The 18,158-nt window shown below is 38.4% G+C and overlaps 1 protein-coding gene across 3 annotated transcripts; it reads left to right on the top strand.

Moving 5' to 3' along the window:
* Positions 1 to 1,651: 1,651 nt before the first annotated feature.
* LOC116850068 (receptor-type tyrosine-protein phosphatase N2) lies at positions 1,652 to 18,113 on the top strand. Of its 3 annotated transcripts, none has more exons than XM_032827899.1 (18): positions 1,652 to 1,921; positions 3,480 to 3,575; positions 8,168 to 8,221; positions 8,292 to 8,352; positions 8,678 to 8,809; positions 8,909 to 8,993; positions 9,927 to 10,728; positions 11,073 to 11,228; positions 11,372 to 11,415; positions 11,485 to 11,652; positions 11,805 to 11,931; positions 12,047 to 12,114; positions 12,234 to 12,617; positions 13,288 to 13,509; positions 13,748 to 13,753; positions 14,353 to 14,717; positions 14,870 to 14,923; positions 15,106 to 15,382. In XM_032827899.1, exons 2-18 carry the CDS (start codon positions 3,488 to 3,490, stop codon positions 15,380 to 15,382), a joined length of 3,093 nt encoding a protein of 1,030 aa, XP_032683790.1. In that variant the 5' UTR covers positions 1,652 to 1,921; positions 3,480 to 3,487. The 3 variants fall into 3 exon arrangements, with proteins under 3 accessions (XP_032683790.1, XP_032683792.1, XP_032683793.1); XM_032827901.1 differs by having other exon boundaries at positions 1,653 to 1,921; positions 3,393 to 3,575; positions 15,106 to 18,113; XM_032827902.1 differs by lacking the exon at positions 13,748 to 13,753 and having other exon boundaries at positions 1,654 to 1,921; positions 3,393 to 3,575.
* Positions 18,114 to 18,158: the final 45 nt, after the last annotated feature.

Below are 18,158 nucleotides of genomic sequence, written 5' to 3' on the forward strand. Positions count from 1 at the left end.
TTATTGGAGGTGATTGAAGGCAAACCGAAGTAAGAGGTAAAATACGAAAATACATGTGACAACATACATCCGAAGTGAGCTAATACAGCATGTTGCATTTAAACTTAATTCTTTTATCCATATGATGTCTGATATTAAAGAAAAACAAACGATCGTATTGATTTTTCAATAGTGACACACATACATCATTGTATTAGAACCACACCAATATTATGATTATCAAATTGATGTTATAAATCTCATGTATGCCAAAATTTTTGATAATTGATATTCAAGGTCAGTTAATAACTTATTAATCAGTTAAGACTTTAAAAGATTGTTTTTAACTCAATTTAGTTAATTTTTAATGAATTGACTTTTAACTTAAACCAGTTACTTTAGACTGCATTAACTCTAATTTATCAACTTCTTTTATATAAGTTAAAATCTATTGATAATTTCACAATCATCAAGTTGCTAGCAATGTAGAATAAGAAAAATAAAAAATGATAGAACAATTTATTTTGTCACTCTGAGCACCAGTGTTCTTTTCTTACATGAATGGACACAAAAACAATCAGTATTTTCTTTAATTTTATAAAAGACTACCTTTTCATTAAAGTTAATGAAAAGCTTGCTTAATGAAGCTGCTTTGCATAATTAATTTTTAACTTTAATAAGTTAATTTAATATTTGATAACTTTTACTTGAATTAGTTTAGTAGTTAGTTTTTGTTTAACTTTTAAAGTAAATTAAATTAAAAGCCAAATTATATATATTTTGAAGTTTTATACACACACATACACACACACACACATATATAGTTAGTTATATCTAAAAATTAACTTTACTCAATCTTGTTGACATTTCTGACATATATCGTCAAATATTGTGCAAAATCATGCTGCTGGTGTTATGAAAAATACATATATCTCAGATAATTTTTGTAATTTATCACTATTCTTTATTACTGGTTTTGTTTAATGGTTCTTCTTTTCTTCCGCAGCTTCCATTAGAAACGGCATAAATCTTTCTCCTCTCATGGCGTCTCCTGAAGAGCGTGGGTCGTCGCATTTGCCTCGTTCTTTTTCTCTCTCTTTCGTTCCGCCCGCAACAAGTGTTCCTAATCGATATCAGACACCCTGCAAAACCCTTTCGCGACGCAACGCAAAGGAGTTGCAAGAATTTTTCATTTTTGCTATCATCGACGATCATTCACCTTCGCTACGCAATTCTGGTATACCTTTATGTCTCTCTAAAGCTTCGTAGTTTTGAAAGGAAACAAAAATAGAATATAAGCAATTCAATGCGATCTCGTCGTCGACTGTACTCGACGCGTCACCGGCGAACGATCCTTTCTTTCTCTCTTTCTCCCCAACAATGAATTTCCAACACTAACGCAGAATGTAAACGTAGGATGTCGCGTTGCTGCATTGTTCACACTAGGAATTTTGCCTTCTGGCCCTTCAATTCGTGTGACGTTATCATTTATCCTCCCGTTAGATGTTCCTCTTTATTGTCGACGACGACGGTGGCTTCTCATTTCTCTCTTCCTCTCCCTCTCTCTCTCTTTCTCTCTTCCTCGTTTCTCCCTCTCCCTACTCTGACTCCCTCACCCTCTCTTTCTCTTTCTCTTTCTCACTATATCGTTTTATGTCTTTGTCAGCCGCTACCCGGCGCGGTGCAATCGATTTCAAATCCGGCGCACGCCCTGCGCCTCGCCTGCGTCGCCTGTTGTACCTTCTCCTTATCCTTCTTCCTCGGCGTTTCTAGTCAGTGCTATCGCTGCGGCGGAGCCGGCCGTCCATGGGGTTCGGGAGTTCATCTGAACCAGCACCGCCGAGTGGTGACCGTCAGTTCGACAGCAAGAAACTGTGGTGGTTTCTCGTGGCGACGTGTACGATGTGCAGGGTGTGAAGAGGCTGCGCTGCGTCACGCCCAGGTAAGAACAGAGTGTATTCTGTGTTCCATTCTGTGTACGCATCTCTCCTTATTTATTTCTCAAAGGTGAATTTATGTGCAGATTGCGTGCGCAAAATACTCTTTGTAACTATCATTAGGAAACGAATTTATGTTGCGCTCTCGAAATGGAGGTCTGTTCATATTTTTCAGAGATATCAAGATTTTACTTGAATTTATTATTATATCATAATATTATATCATTATATCATTATATTAATATCATTATATTAATATTTATTATTTATATCAATATTTCATTTTTTTGAATTTGTTACTTTATATCAAAATTTCCTTTGATTATTTATTATTTTTACAAAATATTAGGTGTGGCTAAGAAGATTACGTTAAGACACAAAAATTTCTTTATTTTCTCTTTACCGCGAAGTCGAATGTGACAGCAATCGCATGCTCGCCGTATTTATATTACATATTTAAATTGAACACAAATAAGTGCATTCCCCATCGCGTGTTTACATTGCGAGTGATAACCTCTCGCGTTAAGCAAACCGAACCTGCGGTCACATTTAACAAGTGCAAAAATATAATATAGATCATAAAAATCCTTATCGTCGAAGCCTCCGGTAAAACTGTGCTTTCCTGCTTCTGCAATATCTGAGAATATTCCGGGAGCTTGGGACTTGAAATCGGATGGCGCAGTGACGCGCAAGCTTCCTCAAGGGGATGTTAATTTGCCCTTGATGGAGGGTGAATGTGACTACAACCTGATGCTTCGTTATATATAAGCGATCGCGGAAAAATGGTACTTCAGAACTCAATGGAGAAGCGAGATATTCCAAACGGAAGTTAAAAATTAAGAAAGAATAAAGAAATCAACGATGCGAATTATCGTTGGAAATTTCAGCTCCTTACTGCGTCGCAAGGAAGATCTGTTATATATAACTGAAAGAAACGATTCTAGCTGAAGAATTCGATGCTTCTTCTTCGAATAGCAATAACTCGGACTCATTGAACGAATTTATAGTATATTTCCATTGTAGCTAGCTCGCTGAGAACGGCGTGAATTATTCTACGTTGCAATGCCTTTTGTTAGATTCGCATTCGATCCGCGGCCACTGCACTCCAGGGCAATGCACTCAGAACAGTACTTACACCAGCTCTAGAAACTGTTGCTGGAAGTTACCGAAGATACTTCCACATTAAAGCAGTCGTAGCAAAGTAATCTGCTCGAACGAATTCGAATCTGAACGCTTGACGTGGAAATGCAGATATACTTATTCGTATGAAACTTAAAAATATTCTCCATATCCGTGTCGACTGTTAGATAGAAGTATTATGTAATATAATATTTATTATCTAATACAGTAAAGTATCAGACGATAATTTTTATTAAAAAAAACTCACATTTTAAAATAATCTTGGTATTTGTGTTGCGCGCGTTATTTACTCGTGGAGATCGTCAAACGCTGATGTTGGTTTATATTTTTCCGTAGAGTACGAGGCGCGCCTGACGACGAAGATAAAATTATCGTTAAACACGGAAAAGAGCGGAGTGACGTAAAGTGGATTCACAATTGCAGGAACATCTATGGGCCGTAAACGGTGGTGGGTTGGAAGCTTGAGGCTGTTGGTGCTTTGTATCCTGCATCACGGCGTTCTGGCTGATGGCGACGTCGGTGAGTGCGACCGCGCGAGAATATTACTAAATATTACCCCGCGACTACGATGAGATAACGCGGCGCTTGACATCGAGAATGTATTTACAGTATAGTGAAGAAAGTACTTGCAATTTCAGTAGTGACATCAAAGTTTCTTATGCGAATCATATTTGTGATATTATATATGCAATTCAATTGAAACATCTAACTTCAAATTTAGTGTTAGATGTTTCACTTGAGACAACCTAGATAGACAGAGATGCTGAACATAGCATGCGAACACACAATGTATACTTTGTGACGCTATTGCGACAGCCACAACGTATTTAAAATATAAAATATTAATTTGTCACGTCATAATTTCAATGAAAATATTTTCTTGTCACTACAATAATTCTGAATTAATTAAGCAAATTGCGTTCTCTTCCCGGCGAAATAAGCAGCAATTTTCATGGCATAAGAATATTGTCACAATTTTCATAGCATCAGAGATGACATTCTTTATATACCGAATAAATTCTTGCTGTATGAGAACGTATCTTTGCGTACTTGTGCTATTTACTAAGTAAACAATATGCCGAAATATATCTACTTGGGACACCCTATCTCTTTTACGGTTCCAAACTACAGAAAATGATTTTTCTCGGCAAAATACAGAAGTATTTTATTCCGATAGAAACGCTTTGCAGAAATATTCCTCTCTCCTGTGTCGATATATCTCAAAAGGACGTGTAGATATTTTTTTTAAAGTAAATGAAGTCATGGCGTTATACTTTCCATGTAGAGAAACTGGAAAATATAGAGAAATATGAGAAGGAATAAAGGTGATGTTCTTTAATGAAGTCGAAAGCCCGATTCTCTCTCGTGAAAAATATAAGTCGCGAGTTCTGTTTGTCTGTCTGTCTCTGTATTCGGTTATTTCAATTTCAAATCCCGCTAATTGAGTCCACGGTTACTCTGTTGAACTTCTGTTAAAGATTGCAGATTCACTCCTCCCTGAAATATGCAAGCGATAAATTTTAAGTTTCTTTAGAGCCGATAAACGATAAAGCTTCTTCAAGGGACAGTAAGTGTGTCGTGAAACATCTCATGATGAAGACCATCCGCTCGACATGTGACAAATCCTTTGTAACAGACTCTTCGCAATCAAACTAAATCTTTTCACGCCAGCAGTAACTGTAAAGATATAAAATAAAACAATAAGGAATACAGAATATCTTACAGATACAAGTAGCAGTCTTAAAAGAATATAGATTCAAATTTACAACGAGTAAATGAAATAAGTTCCTTCAACGATTTACAAATGAGTAAATGAAATAAGTTCCTTCAATCATATGCTTTAAAACGGCACAACAATTTGCTCAACATACGGCGTCGCATTGACAAGTCGTTCTATAGGATATCTCTATCTTTTTCTGGAAGTTTCTCGTTGGCGACTTACACCCACATCGTTCCTGGTGCTTCAAACACGAGAGAGAATAAGTCTCGTCTGCGTTCGATCGACAATTCATATCTCAGCGATACATAAAGGTACCTGAGATTGCTCGCGGAGGTGTTAACATCGATCGCACCGATAACGGTTGACGCCCCGTTAAGTTACGGTACGATACTTTCCTAAGTGCCACGCCATATGATCGCACATTCGTGAATCGGTTAATCAACTTATTGAACGAAAAACGTACGAGATGAGGTATAAGCGAGCTTGGCTGGAACTCTAATCATATACAAGAATCAACGTTTGCATCTGCCTTTTCACAAACACGACTACGACAACAATCGCGAATTCATTTAAAAATTGCACAATGCTACGTAATGGAAGGAGAATTTAATTAACTGCGATGCGGGCAAAGCTGGAAGTGACCTGAAGGGCGTGACTAGTGAAACTTTAAGACCGTACTCTGACCGGACATTAAACGTTAAATGTGTGCTCGTCCGATTCTAAGATTCATCCGTCTTGTATGATGGTCACGTACGGTCAGTATTTCAGCTTGAAGATCAGACGGTCGTATTTAGCGTTAAATGTGCGGCCGGAATACGAATTTTAGTTAAAAGCAATTTTAGCCGGTCGAACTGTGTAGATCGAAAAAGAAATCAATCGATTAATATGATTAGCATTGACCAATGTTAGCGCGGCCAGTCTTGAAAAGTTCCGCGAACATTTTCAGCCCGACGTATCTGCCGTTTGACGTCACTGGCGAAGAGAGAAAGAGAGAGCTTTGTCACCAGTGCTATTGTTCTCGGCGAACTTTTTACGGTGAACCGGGATTAGGGTCGTCGATCCTCATTGATTTTCCGTTGTCGCTCTCTCTTTCTCCCGGTACTCATCGCACAGATAGTAGATATAAGCTCACTCCGTTGCTTTCGCAAGTCATACGCCAATGTAAAGCTCGCCGTAAAGCCAAGGGATTACAGGGGGATTTTGGTATCGCGCAACATTTGGACAATAATCGCCGCTTCTGTCAATTACAGATTGTAACGGATGAGCTTTGAAAAATATCACTCGTTTCGATTAGGAAGCATTGATCGTGACCAATAGCACTTCGCAATTGACAATTGCAAGCTCGTCAAGCAGCAATTGAAGAAAAATTGAAGAAAACTTCGACGAGGGATCGACTGAGAGATCAATTCCGAATCGAGGAACTTATAGTGGACGACTTGATAAGGAGTTGTAGAGAGTTTTGATACGCGCCCCCGTGTCGAACGCGCGAAAGCTTCCGGCAACTATTCATATTTCCGTGGAACATTGATGATATTCGAATTCGGCGCCGATGAAAGCCTACTTTCACCGAAGAATGAAGAGAACCACCTCTCTGTGAACACCGGCTGACGGAGAAGAGTTCGATTTTCGCCCACGGCCACACCACCCCGACAGTTATCGAGCCGTTCATCCTACGCAGCCACCGCCTTCGCAAGCTTCAACCTCTCTATCGCGCGCGCGTACGCCCTCTCTCTCTCTCTCTCTCTCTCTCACGCGCTCATGCTCTGGCTCTCGTTCTCCTCCTCAAACATTGCGATTCTCCGTTTATTTATCTCGCATAACACCTCTTATGTCGTCCATTCCGCGCAACCTTCCCGCCGCCGAGGTATACGAGATCCACGTGTGTGTCGGTACCCGCTTGTATTTGTGGATACGTAGACGTACATTTTGAGCTTTTGCGTGCACTCCCCGAGAACATAATACACATATACATATACGTCCATGAGTCACCTGTTCGAGGGATCTGCCCACACACGCATGCAACTCTTCTAGTAAAGGCATTTCCCTTCTTGCGTAAAATGTCGACTTTATTCAATGAAAATATAAATTGAAAGAGTATTATATTCTTGTGATATAGTAATTTATGCGAGTCGATTATTTCTATCGATTAGGGACTAGATGTTAATGCTCATACTAGCGAGAAGAAGCTACACAGAAAAACACATACTGCACTCGAATAAATATTTGTTTGTTTTATTACTTTTTGCATCCGCAAATCTATCATAAGTTTGTTGTAAGCATCAAATTTATTCAAAATCCTAACAAATTTAGTATTTCAACCAAAAATATTGAATTGAACAAAAAATCGGTTTACTTGCTACGTAGAATCGCATCAACTTTCTCTTCAATAAAGTTTTACGATTCTCTTTTAAAGAGAATAAATTTTTCTTTTTAGTACGATAATGAGCTTTTCTAAAGTTTTTAAAGATGAGTATATTTTAAAAGATTATTATCAAGAAAATATACTATAAATATACCACAAATATATATCATTGCTTTTTTTAGCTGTAAAATTCTATTTTCCTGTGTGTGCGATTTGTAGTTCGCTGAAAATATATCCCAAAAGTTAGCGTGACTATATGTACTTACAGCCTACGCTTGTTGATGGCGCCCGGCGATTACCGTAAATCTTGCACGCATGACCACGTGTGTGACCCATTAACCGCTTCATTATGTGCAACCATGCGGTCCTTTAATCTCTTATGTATGCATCTTGTCTACACCGCATATCACACCGATATCATCGATTTTGGGGAAATTCAGTTCGATGTAATCATACAATGAATGCACAATGTAAGATAATTTATCTTTGGAAGAAATAAGGGGGGGAGCGAAATGTTGAAATAAAAATTCATATATATACATATATATATATATATATAGAGAGAGAGAGAGAGAGAGAAATGTTCTCATTTCTTTTGGGAAATATGACGACAACGAATACAACCACGCACTGTAGAACACAACTGTGTCATTGAAGCGAGCGCTTCGTTTTGAATTTTTCATAACAACGTTAAATGCACACGACTATTTCAGGAAACAAGATCAGATCTGTCCCTGAATATTCCTAGAGCGTGGCGTTATATTTATTAACCATACAATATTTCACAGCAACACTGCACGGTCGATTGTTTCGTGCGAATGGGAAACTAAATCAGGTTACACACCTGTGTTAAAATATTTGTGCAATCTAACGAGTTATGTGTAAGCACACTCGAATCTGCATATGACGCAGATGTCTGGAACTGTGCACACGCGGGAGAGGAAATTTAATTATTGCAGTTTGAAACTATTTGACCTTTGTCATATATGAACGATTTCTCTCAATATAGCGCGATTGTTCTGTTTCCAGGATGCCTCTTCAGCAGGAGCATATGTGATCCTCAAACGGAAACGTGCTTCGACGGTAATAACTTAACGCATTTAATATAAAAATGTAATAATTCTTTTATGTCAGCGTCGTTCCTCTTTTTCAGATTTGGCATTCGGAAGATGCGTATCCCTATTCGCGAATTTAGAAAACGAAGATTTATACCAGTAAGTTCCACGCGCGCGTACGATAAAAATTGTGCCGTCAAGATGTAACTTACAGTATTTATAAATTATTCCCGTTGAAGCGTCGCTCTTAAGCGCCGATCTGATATGCATGAGTGCATAATATATACGCGTAATATATATGAACAAGCAAACTCGGATCTTCGTTCCGACCGTTTAATTTTATCGCCGGCTCGTCAAACGGTCTCACTATTTCGTTTGTCGTCTTTATCATCGTCGTCCGCGCAACGTTCTAACGATCGGCGCGTAAATTATGACGCAATAAACGCCTAATCGAACGTGTATACAAGCATATATTCTGTCGCAGATATAATCTTGGTGCCGGCGAATTGGAATTACTGGGACTGCAACTGGAAGGACTGGAATCTAATGGCTACGAATGGACGCATCCTTTTACACAGTGTATCATACAAACCTCGTTATACAATCTCCGACAAGGGTATGTCGTTTCGCTGGCGAAGCTAATGAGCCAAGTCGTTGAACAATCGCATTGACACTGCAATTGTTATTTAATGAGACGAAACCTGATGTTTTTCAGGCGAGGTGATTTCCATAATCTTCATCTCTGCGAATACTTGAAGAAAACGCGCTTCGACGAACAAGATGACCAACTAATGGGCAAAGTTAGCATAAATCGTAACTATTGCCAAGCATTGCCCGTTAAGGAGGAGGTTCTGATTTATGCTGCAATTCTAAGCAGAATCGTAAGTCTCGTAGTTTGTTCTCGTAAAATTCGTAGGAACTTATGAATAGATTTACAAGTCTATGCAATATCATATGTCGTACAGTCATTTGTAAATATCGTAAATTACATGAAATCGTAACTATTGTAGATTACGAGTAATTGTACGACATATGATATTACATAGACTTGTAAATCTACTTATAAGTTTTAACGAATTTTACGAGAACAAGTTACTTACGATTCTGCTTAGAATTGCAGCATTAGATAGCCGAAAAAAATAGGTTTTTACAAATTTTTTTGTATTCAAAAAAATAAATAAAGGTATCAATATAGGGTTTTAACTATATTATTGGTTATTGTTTTAAATATAAAAAATTATTTTTTCATTAAAAAAAAAGTTGAAATTTCGTCACCCAGGTTTTTTATGTTGAACGCAATGTCGCTGGACAACAGTAGAGCTCTGATGGACAACAGTAGAGCTCGTGTAATAATCTGAAATAAATAAGATGAGAAGTCTATATCTTTATTCACTTCTTAGAAAAATATTTGCAAGAACTTCTTATTTTACAGCTATCTAAGCCAGAGCCTTCCCTCGAGCATCGAGTAACAATAACATTAGATTAATGTAACAATTTTCCACTCAACAATACAATCATTACGTACAACATGTGTAATATTGCATTGTTAAAAGGAAAATTATAACATTAATATATAATTATGTTACTGAATCTCATTTATCGATATGACGTGGGCATATGTTTAATGCGACACATTCCTCCGATAACGACTAATAGCGATTACCCCTTGAAAAATACTTATATCGTGGCCGCAATAATACTTCCAATAATATCGCTATCGATTTCCTTTTCAGGTGATTCCTACGGTCGCCATACTGAGAATATCTGCGGACAATGAGAACCCCGAGAATAATTTGGTCGACCCTTTACATCGCTCCGCGGATGTTGAGGACAAGTATGAGATCTTGCCGGTTTTCTACGACGGCGAACAATCGCCACCGTATAGCCGGGAGTCCGCTGGACGTGTCTACGGGTCTGAGTACATGAACTGGCCTGTTAGCGACAGAAACGGTCCGACAGTCAACGACGAGAAACATGACGAATTGTATGAAAAGTTGCGCGACGGACACTCGACGTTGGACAACGTGGACGAGCAATTGTATCCGCCTAGGGCGCGTCGATACACCTTTATCGACTACAGAAACGGTGACGATATCGACCCGCTTGAGGATGCCTTGAGAGACGAGAAGTTGTCTGACAACGACGAGAATCCTTACGGGCAGCTTTTGCCCGTCGATGAGCTGGAGTTCTTACCGAACGAAAAGTCACCGGATTATACATTACTGAATCCCCCTTCTAGCGACGAAAGTGATGAAAGAGAAAATGAAAAGGCTTTCTCCAGGAAGTACAAGCATCTTAGGAAACTGCCGTCTCTTGAATTTCTCGACGGCGCTGACCCGACAGATCTGGATAACGTGAAAAGGACGATAATCAGACGCGATGAGAATCTTGAATATATGGGCGACGAAGAAAACTCTGCGGAAATCGAGAGATTGCCTGACGATGACGACGACGACGCCGCTCCCTTGGAAGTAAGCGGCATGTACACTGAGGGTGGAGTTGTACGACCTTCGAAACATGAGACTAAATCAGATGGTAGGTTTTCATCGCTCGGATAGATTGTGACTGGCACACGAAAGGAAAATTTCAGTTCGTGTAATTGGATGGGGACCATCAAAAGAAAAACTCACCGACGAGAAATAATATCTCTGTTATCAACAATATTTAATACAATATTTAATGTGACCGACAGTATTTGTCTGAACATTCAGTTGCATTAAAACTCGGTTGAGAAATCTGAGAGCAATTGTCTAAGCAGAAACTTCCTATAGAAATCTTTCTGTTTCCCTATAACCGAGTTTCTCATTTGGTCCCCAAGTAATAGAAAACTCTTACCAACCGTTTTTCCTGTGTGTTAAACGAAAATAAATCTGCTGCAGGAATTTCGTACGACGAAACGATTGACGACGACTTGAACGAGCTTTTGTGGAGACGAGAGCTGGCCGGTTTCAAACGCAGAGAACGCCTCGACGTTAAGAAACCTGGGCCTCCATTCTCTACGAATAATTACGCGTTTAAAACTCAATCTCCGCCCAGTAAGTTGCTCGTCGAATATACGTAATGCATATATATGCACCGTTTAATTTCCATTTGGCTTTTATTTCATAGTACTTTCTAGAAAGTAAAATCAGTAATTATAATTTAAATGCGTTGATTTACAACATTTGCGCTTTTGCAGCTCCCGCCGACGAGGAAGATTACTCCGAGACAGATAATCAGGACGTAAGTGTAAACAAGTTGGCACTTCAGCTGTTAAACTGTGAATAATTGCACATCAGCGTTGTGTTATAGAATAACGAGGTGTACGCGCCGTTAACGAAAAAGGAACTACGTGGTAATATGTACAAAATGAATGACGAGCCTCCAATGACATACAAAAACGTCGACCTAGATTATGTTTACATCGTATTCGAACAAGAATTTCACAAGTGGATTGACGGAGAACACGTGGTTACTAAGGTAAGAGTAATACTGAAACACAAGTATAGTAAAAAAATTATAGGTAATTCTCTATTGACAGTAAAATTAATTATAGGATATGTTAGATATTACTTACAGACGGTACGTCAAATATTAATATAAACTTATTTTATAATGGTGAATTTCTGCAGGTTGAAGAACTCTTAGAATTACCTCCTGGAACTCTGAGGGATATACGAGTAGGTCGAGCGGAAGTGACGTTCAAAGTCGTTCAGAATGATAAAAACTATAATGCTACAGACGTTGTAAACAACATCGGTATAGTAATTTACGTATTCTACTTATTTTTATACGATTCCATGAATTCTAAAACTATGTGATTGAACTGTAAATTCACTTATCTGCAAAGAAGTAAAGTCTTGTTATATTTCAGGTAACATACGTGGCAAATTGAAGGATGCATTGGGAGTCGAAGTCGTTCGAGCGGGTATAGGCGACAAGGTTATATTACAAAAGCTGTGTTTCTCTTTCTACAACAAAAATAAAATTTACAAGAGTTCGGAATATATAATATATTATTTTAATCTTACCACAAAACCAACGAATATATTTTCTCGTAGGCTAAGTTACCAGCCACTCTGGAGGTAGCCAAACAGAGCGAGATGAGTTCCAGCTTGTTCGGGGCACTGGTGGCTGCTGGGGTCGCGGCTGCGATTGCAGCGGCGGCGGTTACACTGATAATCGCGCGACGTCATGCCAAGTATCGAGCAAAACTAGCTGGGCTAGCCACCCCGGATCCGGAAGCATCGAAGGATTATCAAGATCTGTGTCGAGCAAGAATGCAGGCAAAGCAACCGAACGAGAAGGCAGAGTCGTCGCGCATTACCAGCTTGTCGCGTGAAAACGAATCCAACAATTTGCCCTCAAATCGGTCCAGCACATCCTCCTGGGGCGAGGAACCTACTCTCTCCAATATGGACATATCGACTGGCCACATGGTTCTCGTAAGTCAATGCAAATCCGTTCTACCTATTATTAAATTGCACAATATATATATGTACACAGAAAAAAATTAGTATCCACTTAAAATTGATATGTTTAAACTAACTAACTATCTGTGCTCGACACAGATCTTGATAATCCTTCGATGCTTCCGGATCCGGGCTAGCCCAGCTAGTTTTGCTCGATACTTGGCATGGCGTCGCGCGATTTTCAGTGTAACCGCCGCCGTTGCAATCGCAGCCGCGATCCCATTATTGTTTTATAACAATCGTTGTTTCGTTGCATATAAGCAACAATATATGATTTTGTTTGAAGAATTTTAGTTATGAATTTCAACAATGTTATAATTTATTTGTACATTATAATAGTCTCATATAAAAAAGAAATACAATATAATTATTTTGATAATAATAATACCTTCCGATATTTAAAAATATTATATTCTCAGTAGAATATTTTGTATTTTCCATTCATAAAAATTATTTTTGATCAATACGAATATATTTTTTTAGGAGAAATATACATATATGTAAAATTCATTAATGCAAGTAATTTATTTTTACTTAACGCTATGTAACCTAATTTAAATTAAGATTTACACGTCAAAAATGAAAATATTTTCAAGACAAGAATGTTCTTTTTTCTATGTGTGCGACATAATCATATTCACAGAGTTATATGGAGGATCACCTGAAGAATAAGGATCGCTTAGATCAGGAATGGGCAGCTTTGTGCGCTTACGAGGCCGACCCCTCGTCCACGGAGATCGCAGAGAGAGAAATGAACATTAAACAAAATCGTTCTGGCGCGGCACTTCCTTACGATCACTCCAGAGTAGTCCTAAACGATCTCGTAAACGCCAACAATTCCGACTACATAAACGCTTCCACAATCGTAAGTACTCCAACATGACTCTCTTCTTCTTATTAATCATTACGCTCCATCACATCATGTTTCAATAATGCGAAACATTCAATGTGAATCTTATATACGTAAAGTAAGTTCTAAGTATGCGTAAAGCCGCAAGTGGTAACTGGTATCAAAATAAAATGAATATTTTCGTTTCACGATAACATTGCTGAACGTTATGTACGACATTCGTTTTCCGGCTGCCGCACTGCGATATATGTAGAAGTCGGTAAGTCACAAGTCGACGGGCATGCCAAGTTGGTTGATCGTTTGAAAAATCGCAAAATCAGTACAACGCAACTTGTTCCATAATCGTGTAAGGCCAAACGCTTGCGGTAGATATATTCTTAGTGCACTACATTCGTAAAGCAGCGAACTAAACCCAGCATGTTTATCAATGAGCAAGCCTTGTATCTTTTAACTATACAGCAAAATGTATGATCGTATTATGTTCACTCAATAATCGCCTCATAAGTGAGAAACTGAGCCAAAAGAAAAATGCAGAGTAACAATAATAGAAATTTACAACGACAATCGATACAGCTTCTTCACCTTGCATTCAATTCACTCTCCGACGCAGCAGCATAAACACGAAAAAAAATATACAGGGTATCTCAGGGATCTGTATGAGATTCGAAGAAGATTAAAATTTGAAATGTGCTTTAAATAAAAAAACTAGGATTTCAGAATAAAATCCAAAAAAATAATCGAAATTATCTCGTGGATTCTGAGGTACTCTGTATAAAATGAATCTACATGGTTCATCGCAAGATTGTTAACAAATTTTCCAATAAGAGACCGTAATGTAATGTCCGCTTATTTTTGTAGACTGATCACGACCCACGGAATCCGGCTTATATAGCCACACAGGGACCGTTACCGCAGACCACGGCTGACTTTTGGCAATTAGTTTGGGAACAAGGCAGTGTGGTGATCGTGATGCTGACGCGGCTGACTGAGGAGGGTCGCGCCATGTGCCATCGTTACTGGCCCGAGGAAGGATCCGAGCTCTATCATATCTACGAGGTGCACCTCGTGTCCGAACATTTCTGGTGTGACGATTACCTGGTACGCTCCTTCTATCTGAAGAACCTGTGCACCTGCGAGACCCGCACTGTCACGCAGTTCCACTTCCTGTCCTGGCCGGAGAACAACGTCCCATATTCTACGAAAGCTCTGCTCGAATTCCGCAGGTTAGTTCACGATGTAATTGCGATTTTATTAAAGATAAATATTGACCGGAACATGAATGTTCCTTTCATTCCATTTCGACAGCGTCATTTTGTCGAAGATTCAATAAGAAAAAAGACTTGGAATTTGTTAATAAACTTCGCTTGCTTTCTAGGAAAGTTAACAAATCCTACCGTGGGAGATCGTGTCCGATAGTCGTGCATTGCAGGTGAGTATTTGAGTTCAGTCTAAAATAGTCCAAGTTAATCAGTGACAACCCGTGCGCTTTTATATTTTTTCATATTGCAGTATAAAAAATTTGTAATCTTGTTTTTTTTTTTTAATTTTTATTATATTACTATAACTAATATTGTTATTATAACATTATTATTTATTATTATAATTCCGCAGCGATGGAGTTGGACGAACTGGTACTTATTGTTTGATCGACATGGTCCTAAATCGCATGACGAAAGGAGCGAAGGAAATTGACATCGCCGCCACCCTCGAGCACATCAGGGATCAGAGGCCTGACATGGTCGCGACAAAGCAGCAGTTCGAGTTCGTTTTGATGGCGGTAGCAGAGGAGGTGCATGCGATTCTGAAAGCTTTGCCCGTAGCTTCGAGCGAGAAATCTAATGCGGCTGCGGGGAACAATTCTTCGCCGCTCGCGAAGTCGGACCAGTGAAACTAACAAGACGCGAATTCAACCCTAAACAGTATAAAGAAGGCTAGACAAAATTCCTTTCTTCTTTAAAAGACTAGATTCAAAATGCCCTCATTAATTCTAATCGTTTTATCAAGAATTTGATTTTATTCTGTTATTTGCGAAATTGAATTTAATTTTCGTGTGTACAACTTTGAACTTTCGAACGTATGATTTCATGGTATGCGCGATCTTATGTGTGTTGTCGCAATTTTTAGATAATCTGATAAACTTCTCAGTTATGCCGATCAGCTATTTTGTACTCTTCAGGGTTAAAGTCGCGATCGACGCAGACGAAGAGGATGAGACGTGTAGCTGTTCCATTAATTTCAATGTGTCACGGGAAAGCCGAATATTTTTAGCTGTTTACTGCGATGTACTACTCATTAGAAGGTAAAGCTAATTGGTTTTCTGTTGGAATTTTCTACACGCTTGGTACTTCCCGATGCATACATACACACACACATACACATACACGTAACACAACACATACATTTCGCCCTTCATTAATTAGAGTGCACTGACCGGAGTTGCGAGCTTCTTTCGTATTCCAGCTGTTCCTCTTCGCGCAAAGAGAATGACGATCGATCGATTTACTCCTAGCACGAGAAATATAATATAATCCACAAATTATGGTTTGAGTATGATCAGTAAAGAGGGGATAAAAGAGGAGAAAAAAGAAAAGAAGCGAACGCTCGAGCGACATATATTATGAAAGCTTGAAGTAAATGTGGTATATGATTTTTCGTTTATCGCTACTTGTACAAGATGGTACCGTTTTTATTACATCGATTAAATCGTACGTCCCTTTCTGCTCATTCAGACGCGGCCTATTTTAAGGGTCAAGTACCTGTAGAGAATGGACAGACGACAGGCAGGCGAGCAGGCAGGCACGGTTGCTACCCTACATTAGCGTAATATGCATACATCAACGATTGAGCTATACAGTGACCGTACTGTGCGGTCGATTGGTGATACGGCGAAATATTTTATACCAGTGAACTCGCGTCTCTATTTAACAGCGCATTTATCAGCGTTAAACTTAGCCGTTTGAATCGAATTCTACATTCGTTTCACGCGAGGATTAATGCAATCGTGTCTGGCACAATCGTGTACGCGTACGATTGTAACGTTCAATATGCAATACGTATAGGCCAGGATTTTCATTGTCCATCGCGGACATAGTATCGTCTTTCATATTGTCTTTCGTACATGGACGAAAGCGCGTCTATGAAATATCTATGAAAACCGTTTATCGGATTTTAATATTTTACCAGAGAAGTATACGTATCACTGGCTGCACAGCTCAGTCTAGTTACCTGATTTGTTTGCACATTATTTGCGTATGCGTATGCACAATTTGTGTGTATATACACACACAGCGATTGAATTGCATTAACTTTCCTACGTGCCCTTCGACTAACGTGCTTTAAGATAGCTTTAAAGGAATGAACGAGACCTTTTTCGATTTACTCCACTAAATAATAATTAACGTGACAAAAACCAATCAGCTAAGTCAATTGCATAATACCAAATACGTATGTAACAAAGTGAGCACGGGTCACTTCAGCGAAGTCCTTTACAGCGCGTCGAAACGGCCACTTTGTTACAGTCTTTATAAAAGAATGTTTTTGATGTTCTACGTATTATATATTTACTTTATAGATAATTTTTGAATAATTTACGATGATGTCGACTTTTGTTACACTGTAAAATTATATTCCAATCGTCAGGAACGTGTTTAAAGTGCGCAAAAAAAACGCAGATTAATTGGATAATTTATAAAATTTTGTCGACCAAACGGCGCATGAATTTTATTAAATATAAAGATCTAGAAGCATTATTCTGCGTGCACAGTTTGTGTTTTCAATGAAACTTTGGACGGTGAGTATTTGAGCTAGAAAATGATCTGATCGAATATTATATTTTTTAGAGACGTTATGAGAAAATCGATAATGCGTATTTGATGTTCTAAGGAAAATCACATGCGCGATCGTTTCATTGAGAAATTATATAGCTTGATGCATAATATTAAGTGGTGTAAATTATATATACGTAAAAATGCAGGTTGAGATACATAGGCGTGCCGAAGTTAGGAGGAATTTATTGCTGCTTGGCGATTAAACTTGCATTATTGCGTAGGCCAATAACTCGCACTTGCGTACCTCTCCGCGCTTCTATGGTCCGACTGTATCATTTTGTTCCGACAACGCATTCTATATACGTGTCCATAACGTTTGCTTATCTCTTACCGAAAGAAATATCAACTTTTAGGTTTTTTGATTCAAATATCTTCTTGAAAAACTTGTCTTAAATCTGAGATATCGAGAGATCAGCGATATGATTAAGAAGGATCAAAGTTTCGCGAGCCTATATAATCGTTTCGTAACAGCGAATATATATCATTTCCGTGAAGATTTTCTCTCTTTGAGAAGCAGGAAACACTGATGTACCTTGAAACTGTGTCAAACTTCGCTTGATCACCAACTGAGTTTGATTAGCCTTCTTTAGTAGCACCGACTCACAGAACAGATTCTATATTTTTATGTAAAGGAATGAGTCTATATATATATATATATATATATATATACATATATATATATATAAATGAAAAATAATATAGTTATATATAAAATCTATACTATGTTACCCAAAAATATAATACTATACATGTTGTAAAATAATAAATCGATCTATGTTCAAGCCATGAGAACGCGTGCTTACATTTTCTCTTGTTTATGTTTCGGGATATATTACG

The sequence above is a fragment of the Odontomachus brunneus genome, unplaced genomic scaffold (assembly GCF_010583005.1).
Source record: "Odontomachus brunneus isolate Ranch 3 - 2012 unplaced genomic scaffold, Obru_v1 Obru_scaffold_134, whole genome shotgun sequence".
Taxonomy (NCBI): domain Eukaryota; kingdom Metazoa; phylum Arthropoda; class Insecta; order Hymenoptera; family Formicidae; genus Odontomachus; species Odontomachus brunneus.

What these genes read in the sequence shown, in the direction of transcription:
- LOC116850068 (XM_032827899.1), top strand. Translation starts at nt 3,488, where the DNA reads ATGGGCCGTAAACGGTGGTGGGTTGGAAGCTTGAGGCTGTTGGTGCTT. An exon ending in ACATGAGACTAAATCAGATG is followed by an intron (nt 10,729 to 11,072) that starts GTAGGTTTTCAT and finishes AATCTGCTGCAG; the next exon opens with GAATTTCGTACGACGAAACG. An exon ending in GAGAACACGTGGTTACTAAG is followed by an intron (nt 11,653 to 11,804) that starts GTAAGAGTAATA and finishes GAATTTCTGCAG; the next exon opens with GTTGAAGAACTCTTAGAATT.